This window comes from Danio rerio, chromosome 23 (genome assembly GCF_052040795.2).
Source record: "Danio rerio strain M-AB ecotype USA chromosome 23, GRCz13ab, whole genome shotgun sequence".
NCBI lineage: Eukaryota > Metazoa > Chordata > Actinopteri > Cypriniformes > Danionidae > Danio > Danio rerio.
In genome coordinates this window covers 33,861,857-33,880,716 of record NC_141043.1, presented here as the reverse complement: position 1 = coordinate 33,880,716, position 18,860 = coordinate 33,861,857, and the positions used below count along the sequence as shown (strand labels likewise).

The following is an 18,860-nucleotide window of genomic DNA, read 5'->3' as shown; positions in this document are numbered from 1 at the left end:
TAAATTTGACACATTTTAAATATAGCAAAATGCCTTTAAATAGTTGTTGAAGGAACTCATTTGACACTTCTAAGGTACAAAATGTTTTGTCACTGTAGTGGTACCTTCATGGATCAGATTTGTACCATTGATGAAGGTACAATATTGTATCTGCAGGATTTAAAAACAAAATATACAATGGAACACATAAAAATGCTGGGTTCCACACACAGGGTTTCTGGAGGTTTCACAATGTCAAATTTCAGTCCAATGTAAGACTTTTAAAGACCTTTTTAAGACATTATAAATTACATTTCAGACTTATAGAGGACTGTTTATAAATTATATTATAATTTGTTATTTCTTAGCCAGATGTTTTAAATAAATCATCAAAACAAGCAAATGCTAGTTGTATACATATATTGTATTCATACACATTTTTCAATAAAAAAATCTTAAAAAACTATAATAAACTTAATGTGAGCAGAAGAGTCTGTCCAGGTCAGATTTTTAAACACATATTATTGTAAGGACGGTAATTAAGCCATATTGTAAATAGAGTTATATTAAAAGTTCTATAGAGATGGTTTATTGGTGATTGGATGTGTTTTGGGTAGCTTTACATGAACTGAAGGAAATTAAGACCTGTTTACAATTATTTAAGACCCGCAAGACAAAATTTCAGTGAAATTAAGATTTTTTAGGGCCTAAAATCTTGTTTTTGAAATGTAAGAAATTTTAAGACTTTTTAAGACCCCACGGACACCCTGCAGGGAAATGGAAACAAAACCTTCGCTGCAGCACATTTATAAATGCAACACTGATGAGCCATGTCTCCTAACAATCCAGCTGGACTCACGTGTGATTACAGTGTTCTGCTAATACGTGACAAATATATGTTTGTAAGGAACAATTTTTTATTCTTATTTTTTTAGCAGATTTGCTGCTCGTCTCCTTTTCAAAAAGATATGGTTCCTGTTGGTGTTGATTGTCCTGTCTCTACGGATTTGGAAAGTGTCTGATCAATGTTCTTTGTTTATGTTTATTCAGTTGGCAAAGCTAGTTATATCGTCAGCAGTACTCTTTCAGTTTTTAAAGACATACCTTAGTCAAAATGATTTAGTTACTCAGTTTACAGTATGTTAACATCCCTACAATATTATCAACAAAAAAATCCGCTGTAAATGCTGCTCTCCGAATGTAAACCGCAATCAGACTATTACCCTCGTGTAGAATTTTATAGTCTAGGATAGGATAGTCTATGCACACACAGCAGTTAGACGCTATTCTCTGCACCTACCGAGTGAATCTAAGTTACAGAGAAATACGGAGGATTTTTATTTCTCTCATATGGTGGGCAGTATCAAACATTCCATTAAAACTACACTCTTCTAGCAGTTCCTCGCATCCTTGCATTTGTCATGGAGGGGGGTATCATGTTTAAAATGTTCCCGAATGTTCCTGTTTTTCCCTGTGTCTGTGTTTTTTTTTTTTTTTTTTTGTGAAAATCAGCGCATGCTTATACTGAAACTCCCCTTTTTATGCAAACCCGTACCTATTTTATTAAATAAGTAATTCTTTGACTCAGTTTGATGTAAAAGTGTAATGAAAGACCACTTCTGCAGAATAATAAGAGTCAAAACATGAACATTGAGATGAAAATCTCTATAAATATTTCTCCTTTGATTGCAAGATGTTGTGCATTGCCAAATTGTGGGAACACAAGTTTGCAGCAAATATTCACAGATTTAAATTTCTGTTTTATGGATGTTACTAAATCCCATCCGTGTATTGCACATGCAACTCTTTGTAAATCAAACATATGCCTATACCTTTACAAGCACAAGCCCAAATCACAGTAAAACACACACTGCCTCCAGCTTCCTGCAGTCATCAAAGACACAGTAACCACAGCTTAAGTTTTATTAGGTTCCTTTTCTCGTCACAGTTAATCCCAGTGCAGGCTCTCACAGGAATATGTCTCAAGCAGGCATTAAGCTGTTTGGCCAACAGCACTAGACATCCACTATCTCTCCTCAAGAGTGTGTCCTCGGTAGAGTTTCCCTTGATATCCAGAGGGGAGAATCAATCACGCACTGCCTGCAAATGATCACATTGTCACAGTTGAGTCTGCTTTAGAATTGGTGTTTTTTTTTCGCTAGTCCCTCTCACTCATTCTTTATGTCAGTTTTAGTCTTAGCCTAGCTTGAAAAAGGCCCAAGTATTTATAGATATTTTAAAGGGGGAAAAAGAGTGCATTAGCGCCTGAGCTCTGGTTCAGGAAGTGTTTCATCCCATTTCAAGAGTTTACACTTATAGCTGATGGTAGATTATAAAGCTTGTTTGGCATGCTGTCCCGGGAGAGAGCACTGAGCTCATAAGATCCTCGAGCCCAGGGCAAGGCGAGAGGGGAGATTGAGCTCAGGTAGATATCGAGAACTTCCCTCCTGTAGTAGCTAATAAACAGATAGGTATTGCTCTTAAGAAATAACTACTTATGAGGAGCATCTATGGTGTCGATTTGGATTAGTCAATTAACTTAAGTTGTATGTTTTTGGACGGTGGGAGCAACCCGAGGAACCTGGGGAAAGCACACGTGAGCATGGGGAGAATGTGTTAACTCCGCACAGAAATGTTAGCTGGCTTGGTAAGGGCTAGAACCACTGATATTCTTGCTGTGAGGCAATAGTGCTAACCATGGGCCACCGTGCATCCAATCGAGGAAAGGAGGAGGAGTAGGGGTGGAAGGGGGGATTCTTCAAAATGAAGATGATATGGAACTTATGTATTTATTGTGGCTGAGGAATAGTCTGATTGGTGAATCATAAACTGACTAATTCGGAGCCAGCCGCAAGAAATCATAAGCATGTGATCCTCTCGAAATTAGTTTATAAATAAACTTCACTTATTTTTGAACCAAACCAACCAGCTAATATGTGAATCATAAGATTACAAACTTAAATTTGAAGCAAATAACTATAATATAGTTATTTATATTATATTATATAGTAATTTATATAATATTGTAATAATATTATAAATAATATTAACAATAATATTATTACAACCTGACAAAAAGACAAAAAAGCAACAAGTTATCATTACTTTAAGCAGGGTGTAGAATACACTGGTGTTTAGGTATTAAAAACACTATAAAGAGGCACATATTCATGTGTCATGCTTTACATTCTTTTAGTAAACACATTTATTAAAATAATTTAAATGAAATAAATGATTTCCCTTAATAGGTGTTGTTATGACCACTGACCAGTGTTTTTATTATTTATATATTGTTGTTTATCCTATGTGTTTTCTTGTCCCTTCTTCCTGTGTTGTTTTGTCATTCCATAGGTTCCCTATCATGATACAATCCCAACTGTGATTGGCTGCTGGTTAAGGTGCGGGCTATAAAATAAAATTGCTGGTAGCACTCTATGAGCTCATTTCTGGTGTGACTGCGGCAGGGTTGAGAGCTCTTGAATTTTCCCCCTTCGACCAACAACCAAAACTTTAGGAGTGGCCTGCCTATTTATTTAAATAAGTAATTGACTTTATGTTCATAGAGTGAGGTTAGCTCCTGCATTTTTTTTTTTAAGATTTTAGGTAATTTATTTTGTTTTTTAATTTAATGCCTTAAAAATTTTCTTCATACAGTAAATCCATTAGGGGTGGCACATTATGTAGCCTCTCTAAAACCACTTCCAACAGCAACCTAGTTAGCAAACTCACACGAACATAGGGAACAGGGAAACACGCAAAATCCACATTCCACACAGAAATGCTTACTGACCCAGCTGAGGCTCAAACTAGTAACTTTGAAATGCTTTCCTTATTTCTTTTCCAGGGCTGTATGCAAATGATCTGTGTCATTGTATACAGCCACATCACCCTGCAGCCCAAGACCAGTTACTCACTGAAGCTAAGCAGGGCTGAGCCTGGTCAGTACCTGGATGGGAGACCACATGGAAAAACTAGGATGCTGTTGGAAGTGGTATTAATGAGGCAAAAAGGGGGCCCTCAACCTCAACCAGTCTGTGTGAGTCCTAATGCCCCAGTATAGTGAAGGGGACACTATAATGTCCGTGAACGCCATCTTTCGGATAAGACGTTAAACCAAGGTCCTGACTCTCTATGGTCATTAAAAATCCCATGGCACTTCTCGTAAAAAGTAGGGGTGTACACATGGCCAGACACTCCACTGGCCCCTCATTACCTCTCAATCATCCATATGTACCAAATTGCCTGCCTCTACACTCCAATAGCTGGTGTGTGGTAAGTAAACTGGCGCCTTTGTCCTGTGGCTGCCATCACATCATCCAAGTGAATGCTGCACACTGGTGGTGGTGTGTAAAAAAACCCCACATGATTGTGAAGCGCTTTGGGCGTATGGCCATACACAGTAAATGCGATATATAAATACACATTACATTACATCATATCTACAACTATTTCTGCAGTGCATGATGTAATTTTTCTGAATGCAGAGCCTGCGTAAAAGTGTCTTGTCTTTTTTTGCCCTGACAGATCCTGATTGATTCTGCAGGGAACATGCAAACGAAAACGTCTTTGAACATGTGCAGTGAACCAGGTCAGAGAACTCAGAGGGGACTCAAGAACAGGACACACTCCATATACTGCAAAACGCTTTGGTAAAAAGAAAATGTCAGAAACAGAAAGAAGATGAATATTTCAGCGCACATCACTTAGCTGCATCATTATTTTATATCTGATGTAATTACAAACCATGAGGGAAAATTGCTTTATAGTGGCTAATTTTCATATCAGACAAGCTGGTTTTTACATATTCACTCACTCAGTTATTCTCTCAAGCGTACATCTTTTACCTTTTATTTTCACATCTGCTCTTCAACTATCACTTCAGACCTGTTCTTCTTTGCAATAGCGCATCTTTCTCTCTCTTTTGAACTGTCTGCTGCAGGTAAGGACATGTAAACACTACAGCTCTAATCCCTGTAATGCAGAGATGTGACAAGCTCAGTGCCGGTGGCAGCTTTAATGGCATTACTGCTAATTCCAATCAAACAAAGACAGAGAGCCTGGAAAGCTCTGCTAGGAAGCTTTTAAGCAAAGAGAGTCAGAGAGTAACTGGTGAGAGGTGAAGAACTAAAAAATCCATGTGGGCTTTTTTGTTTGCAGGTCAAACAGAGGTAAAATGAAAATGGCAAAATGTGCTTCCTAAAAAGGTGCTGTTCTTAGCAATACTGAAAGAAGGAGACAAAGAGAGAGCGGATTTTTCATTACATGTCGACCTGTGGGGTTTTTCATTTAGTAGCTGAAAAATATTTTAAGGAATTGTGTATTCAGAGGCTTCGGCGAAACATTCTCAAGGCTAATTTGTGGATAAAATGGGATAATGGTTTGGTTTATTCCAATGAGATGACAATTATGTCCCAGCTCTGCCTTATTTGCTGGCTGGTTGCTTTATTTTGAATTGCAGATATCCTTATTGTCTTTCTGGAATCTGTTATTGTGTAAAGTACCATGCATTTTGATTTCGCAGCTGTATGTATTCAGTTTTCAGGGATCTTCGAGGCAAAATGTTTATAGAACTTCAGACCCATCTGGTTTGCATTTATTTCAAGCCACAAATATTTATATCACCTAACAAAAAAGAAAAATAAAGATATGTGAACAAAATATTTTGGATCCAAATCAGTTTTTATCAATCTTTAAAAATAGCAACATTCAAGAGTTTTCCCGGCAAGGATAATAGACAAAATTCGGATTTATTGTGATGTCTGGGGAGAAGGCTCTGAACTCAGAGGGACACCCTGGCTCTTGTTATTCCCCTTGTTAGTAAAGAAAAGAGACTGAGAGGGGTCTTAGCGCAGTGTCGGGCCCGGCCTTAGACTGCTCCCCCCTAGGTTAAGGTGCAGTGACAGGCTAGTAAGGTGGGATGCTGACGATCAAAAAACACGAGTTATGTCATACGTGACCATTTATAGGGGTTTGGTCTTGCACTGATTGGATAATGTATTATCCAATAATGGTATTAAAATCTTTTTGGGTAAACTATTGCTTTAATGGAGTTATTAAAAGTATTAAAATTATTTGTGATGCATGCTATATCAGGGTTTCTGCAGGTTTCACCAAGTCAAATTCAAGACTTTTTAAGACCTTTTTTAGACCATCAAGGATGAAATTTTGTACCTATATATGGGCTAAACACTAGGGCTTTCTTTAATGGCCGAGCAATAAAAAATTACTAAAACATAACGTGAATTAAAACTTTGATAAACTAAATGTATGACTGTTATAATATTAGTTATAAATAAGATTTTTCTAAAAGTTAAATTGATATGTATTGTCTGTGATTAGATGTGTGTTAGATCGACTGGTAGCTTTCCATAAACAAAGGAAAATTAAGACAAATTTAAAATTATTCAAGACCTACAACTCAATATTTCAGTGAATTTAAGACTATTTAAGGCCTACAGTTTAGTCTTTGGAATTTAAGACTCTTTAAGACCCAGCGAACACCCTGCATATATGCAAATAAGGTGATTAACTCCAAGAATTTTCTTTATGATCGTTTTTAAGGGAAAAAGATTAAAGTTCCATTTAGCACAAACATGCAACCCAACCAGTATATTCACAAGCAACTGAATCCTTTGAGCTGATTTCTTTTAGCTAATATAAAATACTGGAAACATAATAACAGAAAAAAAGACAATAAAAAAAAGAGACTATGTAGTGTTTGTCCTTCTGGCGTCATGGCAATGTTTAGGTAAAATCTGCTGCATGTAGACAGTGCATGCTCCACATGTCCTCAAGCTGTGCATTTGTTTTTCAATTTGCAAAATGATTCTAATATGTGATTCTTTCTAGTGTGATTCAGAACATACAGTGCAACCAGCCTTATTCACAAACAAATGACCCAGTTCTTTAGTAATGCTTAACTTTAATAAAAATAAAATAAAATAAAATAAAATAAAATAAAATAAAATAAAATTAAATTAAATTAAATTAAATTAAATAAATTACATAAATAAATAAATAAATAAATAAATAAATAAGAGCAACTTTTAGGTCAAATCTTTTAGTGAGTCAAAGACACAGTACAGCCAGTGTAGTCCAGTTCAAAAAATGACTCTTAAGCCGATATACCTGTGCTAAAATCATTCATTAATTTTCCTTTGGTTTAGTCCCTTATTTATCAGGGGTCAGCACAGCAGAATAAACCGCAAACTATTCCGGCATATGTTTTACACAGTGGATGTCTTTCCAGCCACAACCCAGTACTGAGAAACACCCATACACTGTCACTTTCACACACACACTATGGCCAATTCAGTTCATTCAGTTAACCTAGAGTGCATGTCTTTGTACTGTAACGGATACCGGAGCACCTGGAGAAAACCCACACAAACATGGGGAGAACATGCGAACACACACAAATGCCCAGACGGGACTCAAACCAGCGACCTTTATGCTTCAACCTTCAAGCGACCTATTTTTTTAAGGTAAGTGGTTGCAAACAATTAATATGGGCTGAATTTAAACGAAACAAATTAAGTGAAACATTACTAAATTTATTTTGTTTGTTTAAATTCAGCCCATATAAACTGTTTGCAAACACTTACCTTAAAGAAATGTGTAAATCCAATGAATAATTTTTTTCAGTGTAGAAGGAAATCTTACAATAAAAAGGTCGGACAAAGAAGAAACACGAGTGACACATCGAAAATGGCATGAGAAGGACAGCACATGTGTTGTGACAGCAGCATAAATGTAGCCTGATTGAAATGACCGGCAGCTCTGTGATATCGGTGGCAGTAAACATGGTTAACCTTGCGTTGGCCTGCGGGTCAGCAGTGTCCAGTCACTCAGAAACTCAGCCCTGTCACTGCTGATCAGCACCGGCTGTGAAAGACAGGCACGGCACCGCCTCTGTGTTTACAAGCACAATTACAGAACGCTCGCTTGCAGCACATGCCTCTAATATGTGTGGGTGAGCTTCTATTGATTTATATGTGAGTGGATTAAACTTTCAGCCGTGATTGTGGGCAGCAAATTTTCTTCTCTGCATTATTATGGAAATTGCCTTTGTGTGTTGCAGCGCACTGTCTGTAAGCAATAAAGACACTTAGCACTTGATAGACACTTCTGCTGAAGTAAATAGAGAGAGAAAAGATTGCGAGGTAGCAAAATCTAATGTCACTCTGATACTTGAGCTTAGTTTAGATATTGGGTTGGCACGGTGGTGCAGTGTGGGTAGCACTGTTGCCTCACAGCAAGAATGTGGCTGGTTCGAGCCTTGGCTAGGTCAGTTGTGGAGTTTGCATGTTCTCCCTATGTTTGCTTGGGTTTCCTCGGGGTGATCCGGTTTCTCCCACAGTCCAAAGACATGCACTTTAGTGAATTAGGTATAAGCTAAATTGTCTGTAGTGTATGAGTGTATGTCCTAGTCCTCCAGATTAGAGGTTGACGGGTTGAGCATTGGGCTAATGACCCATCTCGTAAAAATGAAACACCAACAAGGTGCAGCTAAATAACAACTTCGAATTAAAATGGTCCAGGGAGTGAGTAACCCAGATCTGGGTTGAAATAAGGACAATCCCTGGTGCTGGGTTAAATTTCTAAAATACACTTTAGACCAATGGTTATGTTTGACATGTTTGACTAGAATTTGTGTTGAAATTAAATCAGGTGCATGTAAACAAACCCCTAAAGGGATAGTTCACCCAAAAATTGTAATTTACTCACTATTTATCCTCCCTTTAGTGGTTAGAAAACTTTAAATGGTGCTTTCTTCTAATGAACAAAAGAGACAATGTTTTAAAGGGGTGGTCCACAGTGTATTTTTAAGGCTTGGTTGTGTTTATAAGATGCAAATAGAGAGGCCACATTGAGACGCACTGCAGCAATAGTGAAGATGAGGGGTGTCTTTATGGAATGGAGGAGTTTTTAGTCGAATCTAACTGAGAGAACTGAGAGAGATTCTGGAAGCTGTACTTTGTCAAATGCTAGCTATATCTTTTTTTATAATTCTCTGAAACATTTCATATCAAAATTAAATAGTAAGCACTTCTCTCTTTGTAGCATGTCCTTTGGAAGCTCAAATACAGAAACAGAAGAAGCACTGTAAAAATAACAGCATTTGGATGGCATTTAAGCTTTCTCTGCTATCACATTACAGGGCTTCTGGGATGTATGCGCATGATGAATGCATGTAACCTGAAGCACTTGTGATCTCACTAGCCCAGATTTTTGTAGTCCCCAAACTTTGTTTACTGTAGACTTTTCTAAGCTAACTCTGTAAAAGCCAATGTCTCCCTTTGAAATGAACTTTAAGCTGATTACATTCAGAGATGCTGTTTATGTTCAACAACTACATTACACATCAACTAAAGTTTAAAATATGATATCGTAGGGGACCACCCCTTTAAAAAAAGCTGACAACTTGAAACCATTGACTTATATAGTAAAAAAAAACAAATATGATGGATGTCAATTATTAAAGCTTTTCAGATTTAATCAAATTACACTGAAGAAAACATTTCAAGCAATAATTCATCCAATTAAAAATGGATCTTTCATTTCAGTTTAATATTATTTGTTTTATTTTTCAATTATTTTTCAAGTTAAATATGAATGTATTTTAAGCTCAACTAAGAAATATTTATTTTGACCAATGTAAAATTTTAAAGTTACTCACACAGGCATATTAAACAGAAACTCAATATGCTTTGTACTTCCATGGACTTAAAAAATATTAGGGCAAATTATTTATTTTTCTCTGGCTCAAGTCATCAAATTCACATGTGAAACCATTACCCTAATTTTTTTAAATGAGATGAATGAACATTTTATGGTAATTGTTGTTTTAATTAAAGCTATATCATCTTGTTTAGAACAAAAAGATAATTTAATTAATTGACTTTTTTTCAACAAGACAAATATATATTGTACCAGGTTATATAAAATTGTTTTCATGGAGATAGAAAATATTAAGACAATTTTTTTTTTTATTGAGTCAAGTGATTAAATTTAGATGTGACTCATCATTACCCTGCATTTTTTTTTCATTAGATGAATGAAAGCCTTTCTCCAGTGTATCTTCTTCAGTGTTTAACAGAGGAAAGAACTCAAACTAGTTTGAAACAATTAAAGGGAAAGTAAATGATGACAGAGATTTCATCTTTGTGTGTACTATCCCTTAAAAACACAAATAAAACGGCTTGAAATTAAATCAATTGCAGTGATAAATAACATAGAAAAGACATAAATGATATTTCCTGCAAGGCTCCAAAGACAAAGGGATTTGAGAATGTGCATAAGGCGATTTCTGCTGGACAGATTGAATGAGTGGAGGAGTCTCTCCGGGAGATTATTGACCCAGAAGCTCATGAGAGATGGAGGAGGAGCCTAGAAGCAAACGGCTTGGAGATAATGATGAACTGGCATGGGACAACAGGAAATACAAGGAGGATCCCTTCACTCTCTATGACTCCACAGGAAATGCAAACTAACAGCAGAAAGGCTGAGCACTGGGATATCTCACAGCATTTATGTTGGATTTTCAGCCAGCATTAAAGTAATTAAAGCAGCTGATTTGTTGGATTTTTATATGTGTGAACCCCTAAAATCTTTAATACAATTATTTTTGGAATATTTTACAGGACAATTTTGCATTAGATGATTGACATTGGAAATTTTAGATTATTTTAATTTCTCTTACTCCAATTATAGGCACCATTAATAAAATCAGTGGGCACTGAAATAGATTTTTTATTATATAGTTGGATTTCTAATTTACTCAATGTTATTAAAAACAATATTTGTTCAATTGTCCTTTTCTCATCTTATTGGTTTGTGGCTAGTGAAATGAATTTAATTGATTCTTACACCTTAAATCATGAATATTCTGTAAAAAGTAGATTTGTTTTGAACATAAGACCAAATGAAAATTCAATTTCAGTATCACCAGCCAGTGTCTGACCAGGATGAAACCAGCTTCCTATCTTCCCTCAGCAAATCCCACACCTAATAAGTTCTCAATGATGAAAGCCTACGAAATCCAAAGTCTGTTTTAATAATCACTAACTGCATTAGAAGTTGTCTCTTAATACAAGCCGTGCTATCTTAACATCTCCACAGTTCAATCATATGGCCCTGAATACGTGGGTGTGGATTTGCTTGAGAGAGAGTGGGAGAAGAAGCAGCGCACACTGGATGACAGAACATAATGATGCTGAATGAACTGCTGATGTGACACCTTACAGAAATGTGCTATAGATTTGTCTCTCGTTACACTGAGCTCCACGCTCTCACGTACCTCCAGACCTGTGCCAGCTGAAGGACGTGCACGGCGCTCTGGAAGAGCCACACGCAGACTCTGCAGCAGCTCTGCGCGCTGCTCCGGCTCCCGGTGACCGCAGCGGAGCGGCCAGCGCCCCGCTGATCGCTGTCCTTGGTGCTGAAGTGGCTCTCCGCATTGGACGCCGCCACCATGGCAGCCGCAGCCGAGCCGCTCCCGTTGGCGTCCGAATAATCGTAAGCGAACCATCGGAAGCTGAGCACCTGCACCACCACAGAGGGAATGATGATAAAAACCAGTGTCAGCGCGAACCACCAGTAGTCCCGCCTGAGATAATAGTCGGCAGCCAGCCACAGGTCTGAAGCGCCGTCCGAGAAAAACACCAAGAGGGCGCAGAGGGTCCAGCAGCAGTCCAGGAGGGAGTACTCCTTCCCGACGGGACGCCACTCGGGCGAGCGCTTCTCCAGCCCGGGCAGGCACGTCGGCGGAATGTCATTCTGCAAAGAAACGGCTGTACCGTCTGATTTCGCGGCCATGTTTGTTGTAGAAAAGAGAGTAGATGGAAAAGAGAGACGGGAGGAGGGGGTCGTGTGTGTGTGTGTGCGTGCGTGCGTGTGTGTCTGTGTGGGAGGGAGAAAAGAAGGGCTGGGACGAAAACGCTTCTCGTTATTCCTACTTGAACATCCACCTCCTGTTTTTCCACCTGAAAGCAATTTATCACGGCGCACGTGAAGGCGCCTGTATGTGTGGTTTTTATCCACAAGCCCATAATATGAGATATAATATAATACAGCGATAGGTGGAGGACATCCGCACAAAAGGAGGCTATGCTGAATGCACATTAATATCGGTGTCTCATACTGGATACGATTATGAAAATATTGTAAATTACGAACAGGCCTAAATTCTGTTATATTTGATCATCTTTTTATACATGGTATAGAATATGATATATAGTCTAAAAATCCGACCGGGTGGGGTATATATATATAGGTCTATGGTATATAAAATGGGGCCGTAGTAAGTGTAAATATAATGCGATATAAAATGCTCTTTTGTAAGCAGCTTTGGACAAATACATGTAAATATACATTAGACAGAGGGCTAAAGCAGTGCTTCTGACTGTTCAGAGTCTCACTGGCTTGTAAACAGCGGCGCCTCATGGGTATAGTAGCTAAATGAAGTCATAATCTGCCCTTGATGTGCAAATGCATTCATTTAAAAGAGCTCTCACCACAGCGGTGCACAGAAATCACTGCACATTTACATACTGGGGTGATATTAAAAAGCAAATTAAGACTTAAAAATCTAAGTCATGTATTTGATCTTGGTAGAAATTGATAACACGAAGCAATGGTTGTGCTTATGTAGGAAATACAATTATGATTTAACCTGATTTCTTTGTAGATCTGGTTGTGTTTATATTTTATGATCTTCTCTGATTTCCTCACATCAATTGCTCTGTTAGTTCTATACACGCTCTGAAAAAGGTACACGGTGGTACAAATAATGTATCTTAAGGAACAATTTTGTACCTTTGTAAAAGTTGCACCTTATATGGTACAGAAAAGGCCTTTTATGATACTGTACTGTACCTTTTATGGTACTGAAATGAAGGTGCACAATTGTTCTCTTAAAAAGGTACAAAAGTGTTGGACAACTCCTTTTTATTACATTATGAGAATAAATATTACTGGAAATGCAAAGTGATTTATAAATAATGTCCATATTAAAATATAAATCATCATTTAAAAGTAAATGTTTAAAGAAACTCATGAACATTAATTATTAAGTTCTATAACATAAAACAACTGGTTAAACAAAACCTTTATTGTAAACTAAACATTTAAGGCATTTTTAATAAATATTTGCAAGGCATTTTCTGATAAATACAGTTTTATTATTGATATCCGCATCTTTTTGCGTTTGCTCTCTACGCACGTGAGCTGCATGGCAAAAGTCCTGCATATGCAAAGTGTTCATGCAGACATTTCAGCATTGCAAAACTAATTAAACATTGTGCATATCTCAATACAATACTTTAGCATAATATTATTTCTGTTTTCAAATTAAGTAAATTAAATGAACTTTTAAGTATTTCTATAACGTTTTTTTGAAAAGTGAAATGCTCAGCAAAAAAATAGATATTTTGAGTTTTTTTTCTCTTTATTGTAAATGAAAAAGATCCATTTACACAAAAATAAACATTAAAAAAAGTATTTGATGTTTTATATTTATTGAAAATTTATCTATATTCAAAACCCATTTTGGATATAGCAAAATGCTTTTGAATAGTTCTTGAAGGAACTCATTTGACACTGTTAAAGTGTCTTGTCTTGTTAATGAAGGTACAATATTGTATCTGCAGGTTTTGAAAAATCACTCATGTGATCAGTGATTAACAGTGGCTCTTCTTACAATGCTGGAAAAAATGCTCTTCAGCAAAATGTGTAAAAATGTGATAAAAGTGTCATCTTTTTTGATTATCAGAATATATAAAAAACATTTGTTTAAAATACAATCTTCCAAAGACTTTACAGTAAATTTGATCAATAAAAACTAATAGTATTTTTGAATATTTTATCATGGTTTCCATAAAATATTAAGCAGCACATCTGCTTTCAAAATTGGTCATAACAATATTTCTTTATTTCTTGAATATTTCTTCAGCATCAAAACTCAAAATTTTGAAGGATCAGGACAGTTAAGATTTGTAGAGGATGCTAACAGTTCTGCATATTTCATAGCATTTTTAGTATTATAACTGTTTTTTATATAAAAACATTTTATATATAAATATATTATATTATAACATTTATGGGCAGCGCCATAAGTAGGGCTGTCAATTCACTGCAAGAAAGTTGCTAAATATGATTACGTGGCAAGGTGAGATACATTTTAACATGCATTTAAACATTAAATGCATTATTATTACTGCCCAGCAAGATAAAGCTTTTAAGAAGATTTGCTATTTGCCTAAATCCAGTTTTTTAATAAATAAATCAATTAATTATTCATTCATATTCCTTTAGGCTTAGTCCTTTTATTAATCGGTAGTCACCACAGAGTAATGAACAATCAAAATTATCCAGCATATGTTTTACGCAGCAGATGCAAATCCATCTGCAATCCATCACTGGGAAGCATCCATACTCTCTCATTCTCTCTCTCACACACACACACACACACACACACACACACACACACACACACACACACACACACACACACACACACACACACACACACACACACACACACACACACACACACACAGTACAATTTAGCTTGCCCAATTCACCTATACAGCATGTCTTTAGACTCGCGGGGGAAACCGGAGTACCCACGCCATCACGGGGAGAACATGCAAACTCTACACAGAAATGCCAACTGACCCAGGCGAGGCTTGAACCAGCTGTGAGGTGGTAGTGCTACCCACTGCGCCACCGTGACGCCCCACTAATTAATTAACATACAAATACAAACCAAAGCTATTTTCATATTTACTATTCAGAGCAGGCATAACTCCAATCCGTATCAATTAGGTAAAAAAATAAACAATTCAATATTTAAATGATTGCTGATCTGCACATCGGTAGGAAGCCAAAAATCTCAGTATTTTAGCATTTCACCCAAAGTTTTAAAGTGTAACTCTCTGAACTACCCACGAAGGGACTGAGAGCTGTTTCTGTGCCAGCGCTGCCACCTACTGGTAACAGTACGTACATGAGATGAAGCAGCGTGTGCATGTTTGCAAGGACATAAAAGCCAAATAAAAAATAAAAAGCACATTAGCCCCATGGTCATTTCACTGCAAACTAGATAAGCAGAAATTCTAGAGAGAAATGCAACTGGACAGTTTCTCTTTTGTACCACCAAGGCAGTTGTGAGTGAGTTGGCATCTCAGCCAAATGGCTATTCGACCCCATCAGTATAATCAGCTGTTGTGCATTTAGACAAAGAAGATTTATGTTGAATTAAATAATAATGAAATATGAAATAATATCCTGAATGAAAAATTCCTTTTGTCCGATACAAAAACCTTTATAAAATAACTCAATTGTACATCCGACTGCTTAATATGGCCTATATAAAACCATAAATATAATTGATGATTAAAGCAGTGTTTATTTTTTAGATATAATATTCTGAAATGTTATACTAAAATCTGAAGTCCATAACTCACCACGGAGGGGCAGTGTTACCGCAACACCGTGGATGAAAAACAGTTGGTTTATAATACACCAGAGAATACGAAGCCAAACAAAACCCAAGTGGTGCTCACTGCAGAGCCACTTGGGCAGAGCTGAGCTCCAGCTCCTCCTTCCTTGCACTTCTACAAGTGATGTCACTGGGGGTTGGGGTTAGGGGTGGGGTGGGTCTGAGCATTAAAACAGCTTATCCCTCGCAGGAGCTCAAGTGGCTCTGCAGCGAACGGTGTCTCAACTAAACAGGTTGTCATGATTTGTAATCATCCAGTTAAACAATTTTTACAGAAATTCAAAAATGACATTAAAAAAATGTCTCCTGCTCTTTCTCAGTCTGTTGCTCACTTATTTTGGCATTGTCCTTTTGTTAAAAATTCTTGGTCTGATGCTCAGATTGTCCAAAAGATTTGTGGTGATTTGAGCTATAGATGTGATGTTTTTGGGGTTTTACATTAAAGAAAAACTATTCCTTAATTCAAGTTTTTGTATAAAGCTAATTTATTTATTGAAAGTTTTCCAAGTCTATACATAGGTGTAAATATACCAAATTTTCTCATTCTTAAATAAGAATTGGATCTTTACATGAATATAATTTATTTTATTTACCCGTTTCTCATAACAGGAAACCAAATAAAACTTCTAAATCTTGTGCTTTATTTAATATTCTGCATTAATTTGGACTATTTGTTCATGTGGCCTCTCTCTTTTTTCTATTTTATTGTCTTTTTTTCTTTCTCTTTGCCATACTATTGTAATACTTTGTTAAAATTGTCATTTACTTTTTATGCAAAAAGTAATATTTGCATTATACAGTACTTTTCTACTGTATTTTCATAATAATCGCCTGTTATTGCATTTAAAACATGATTTGTAATCATGGCAACAAACTAGACACATGGAAAACAGAACCAAACTAAAACTCATGATTGCTAGAAATTGATAAAACTAACCAAATGACTGTATTTTTAGTAAGAACAACAATAAAATCTAAACATTTTAAATAATACAGTTGTTTTTATTTTCTTATTTGTGATTTCATTCAGTGGGTCACAAGTCATTTTTTTGACTCTTACTTATAATAATATACAGGAAAATTGAATCATTCTTTTCTGTAATACATAACAATATAAATTACCCAATGTGACATGAATAAAATCCATCCAGGTATGCCAGGTAAAAATTTACTGCAATAGGGTTTTCATAATTTTAGCATAGCGTTTCATTGCAGGCAACCTAATATGCTTAAATCAAGTGTGAAAAATTACTAAACTAAGAAAATCTGCTCCCACAAAAACAAGACCTTAACCAAACACACTGGAAAAGTGTTACAGTAAGGCAGGTGAAAAAGCAGTGAAGGAAAAATGGAGCTCAATAGCAGCTGTATAACATTTTAGATATTTATATATAATCAAGGTTAAACAAAGTATTTTACAAATGATTTAAATTAAGGCACATGAGACATAACAGATTTACATTAGCAAAAGAACAATGAATTTAACCAACCAGAGGACTTAAATGCACACAGGATAACAAGGTACTGAACAAAGCACAGGTAAGGATAACTGACTTCAAGTTTTTTTGTATCAATGGTTCAAAAACTTCTTAATTTCACAAAAGGTTCTTTATATTTTTAAAATGCTCTATGAAAAGCCTTTATTTGTCACATACACATTTACATGTAGAGAAATTGGACCCCTCATACCATACACAAACATTTCAGGGGAAGACAGGTCAGACGAGAGGTAGCATTTAGAAAGAGAAAATAAGATACATTAGGGAAGAGGGAGGCGACTGTCCCTAAAGTAGGGCAAAAAAACCAGCAACAAGCACATAAACACAAAACATCGCAACGGGATGTGGAGATAGTCTGATAGTCTTGAAGTCAGAATTATTAGGCCCCCTATGTTTTTTTTTTGTGTGTGTCTTTTTTAAATATTTCTCAAATGATGTTTGACAGAGCAAGAAAATTTTCACAGTATGTCTGATAATATTTTTTGTTGTGAAGAAAGTCTTATTTGTTTTATTATGGCTAGAATAAAAGCTGTTTTTAATTTTTTTTAAAAACCCATTTTAAGGTAAAAATGATTAGCCCCTTTAAGCTATATATTTTTTGATAGCCTACAGAACAAACCATCGTTATACAATAACTTGCCTAATTACCCTAACCTACCTAGTTAAACTAATTAACCTAGTTAAGCCTTTAAATGTCACTTTAAGCTGTATAGAAGTGTCTTGAAAAATATCTAGTCAAATGTTATTTACTGTCATCATGGCAAAGACAAAATAAATCAGTTATTAGAAATGAGTTATTAAAACTATTATGTTTAGAAATGTGTTGGAAAAAAATCTTCTCTCCATTAAACAGAAATTTGGGGAAAAAAACAGGTAGGCTAATCATTCAGGGGGCTAATAATTCTGACTTCAACTGTAGGTAACAGCCATCTGGTCCTGCCACTAGAGAGTGCTGGTCACAGATCGGCCTACCCACAAAACAGGGGTAAAAAGCATCCGAAGGTCTGGGATGCATATTGAAAATATTGGATTCAGAAAGAACTCAAAATCACTCTTTATGGCATCACTGAAAAATTCCCCCTTTGCAACTGCTCTTCTGAGTGTAGAAATGGGGAAAACAAGTAAAGGAGCAAACAAAAATAAAAGTCCAATAAGCTAAATCTGTTTGAATTGCATGTCTACAGTTCTACCTGGCCGCTCAACTAATGGCACGTCACATGAATTACAATAAACACCATCACCATCTCCTGAGTGGCATATAGATTTGACCAGTTAAATGATAATATGGCTAGGAAGATCTCTTTACGAGTTTTAGGGGAACAACTGAAATTCTGTTGAAATGTTGCAAATATGTTGTTTTATATTGTTCATAAATATTGAACAAATTCCTTGAAAGACAAACAACCTCTTGGAAAGCGCAGGTATATATAGCCTTCAAGTATTTATGAACTACAATGTTTAAAACGCCCCCGAAATCAATAGTTTTTAAAATGGTGGTCATTACTTTTTATGCTGGTTGTCAACAAGGTTTATGAACATAATGTAATAACCCACAGACAATTACACAGATGAATGACTGGGGACTAAAACACACCCTATAAGTGTACAGAATCACGATCTTCAAACATAAAATATTGACAGGTCGAGAGAATTACAAGGAAAAAAAACTCGGCTTTCTTAATTTAAGGTCTTCCGGTGTGTTTTTTTGAACAACAAAAAAATCCAGTATTGCAACGAGTAGCTATTCAGAACTGATTAATGACATTGGGGAAAAACACAGTTGCTGATAAGCCACAAAACAACATTTTTATTGATCTTAAATCAGATGTATTATTAAATAACAAAAGAAAATAAAAGAAAATACTTTTTAAAAAAATAAT

The 18,860-nt window shown here is 36.0% G+C and overlaps 1 protein-coding gene across 1 annotated transcript in view; it reads right to left on the bottom strand.

Annotated features, from left to right (window-relative positions):
* Positions 1-11,821, bottom strand: part of xkr7a (XK related 7a) — a 31,818-nt gene extending 19,997 nt beyond the window's left edge. The window contains exon 1 of the mRNA NM_001012252.1: positions 11,279-11,821. Within this exon, the coding sequence (NP_001012252.1) occupies positions 11,279-11,796 (518 nt within the window). The 5' untranslated portion in view covers positions 11,797-11,821. The remainder of the gene's footprint in view (positions 1-11,278) is intronic.
* Positions 11,822-18,860: the final 7,039 nt, after the last annotated feature.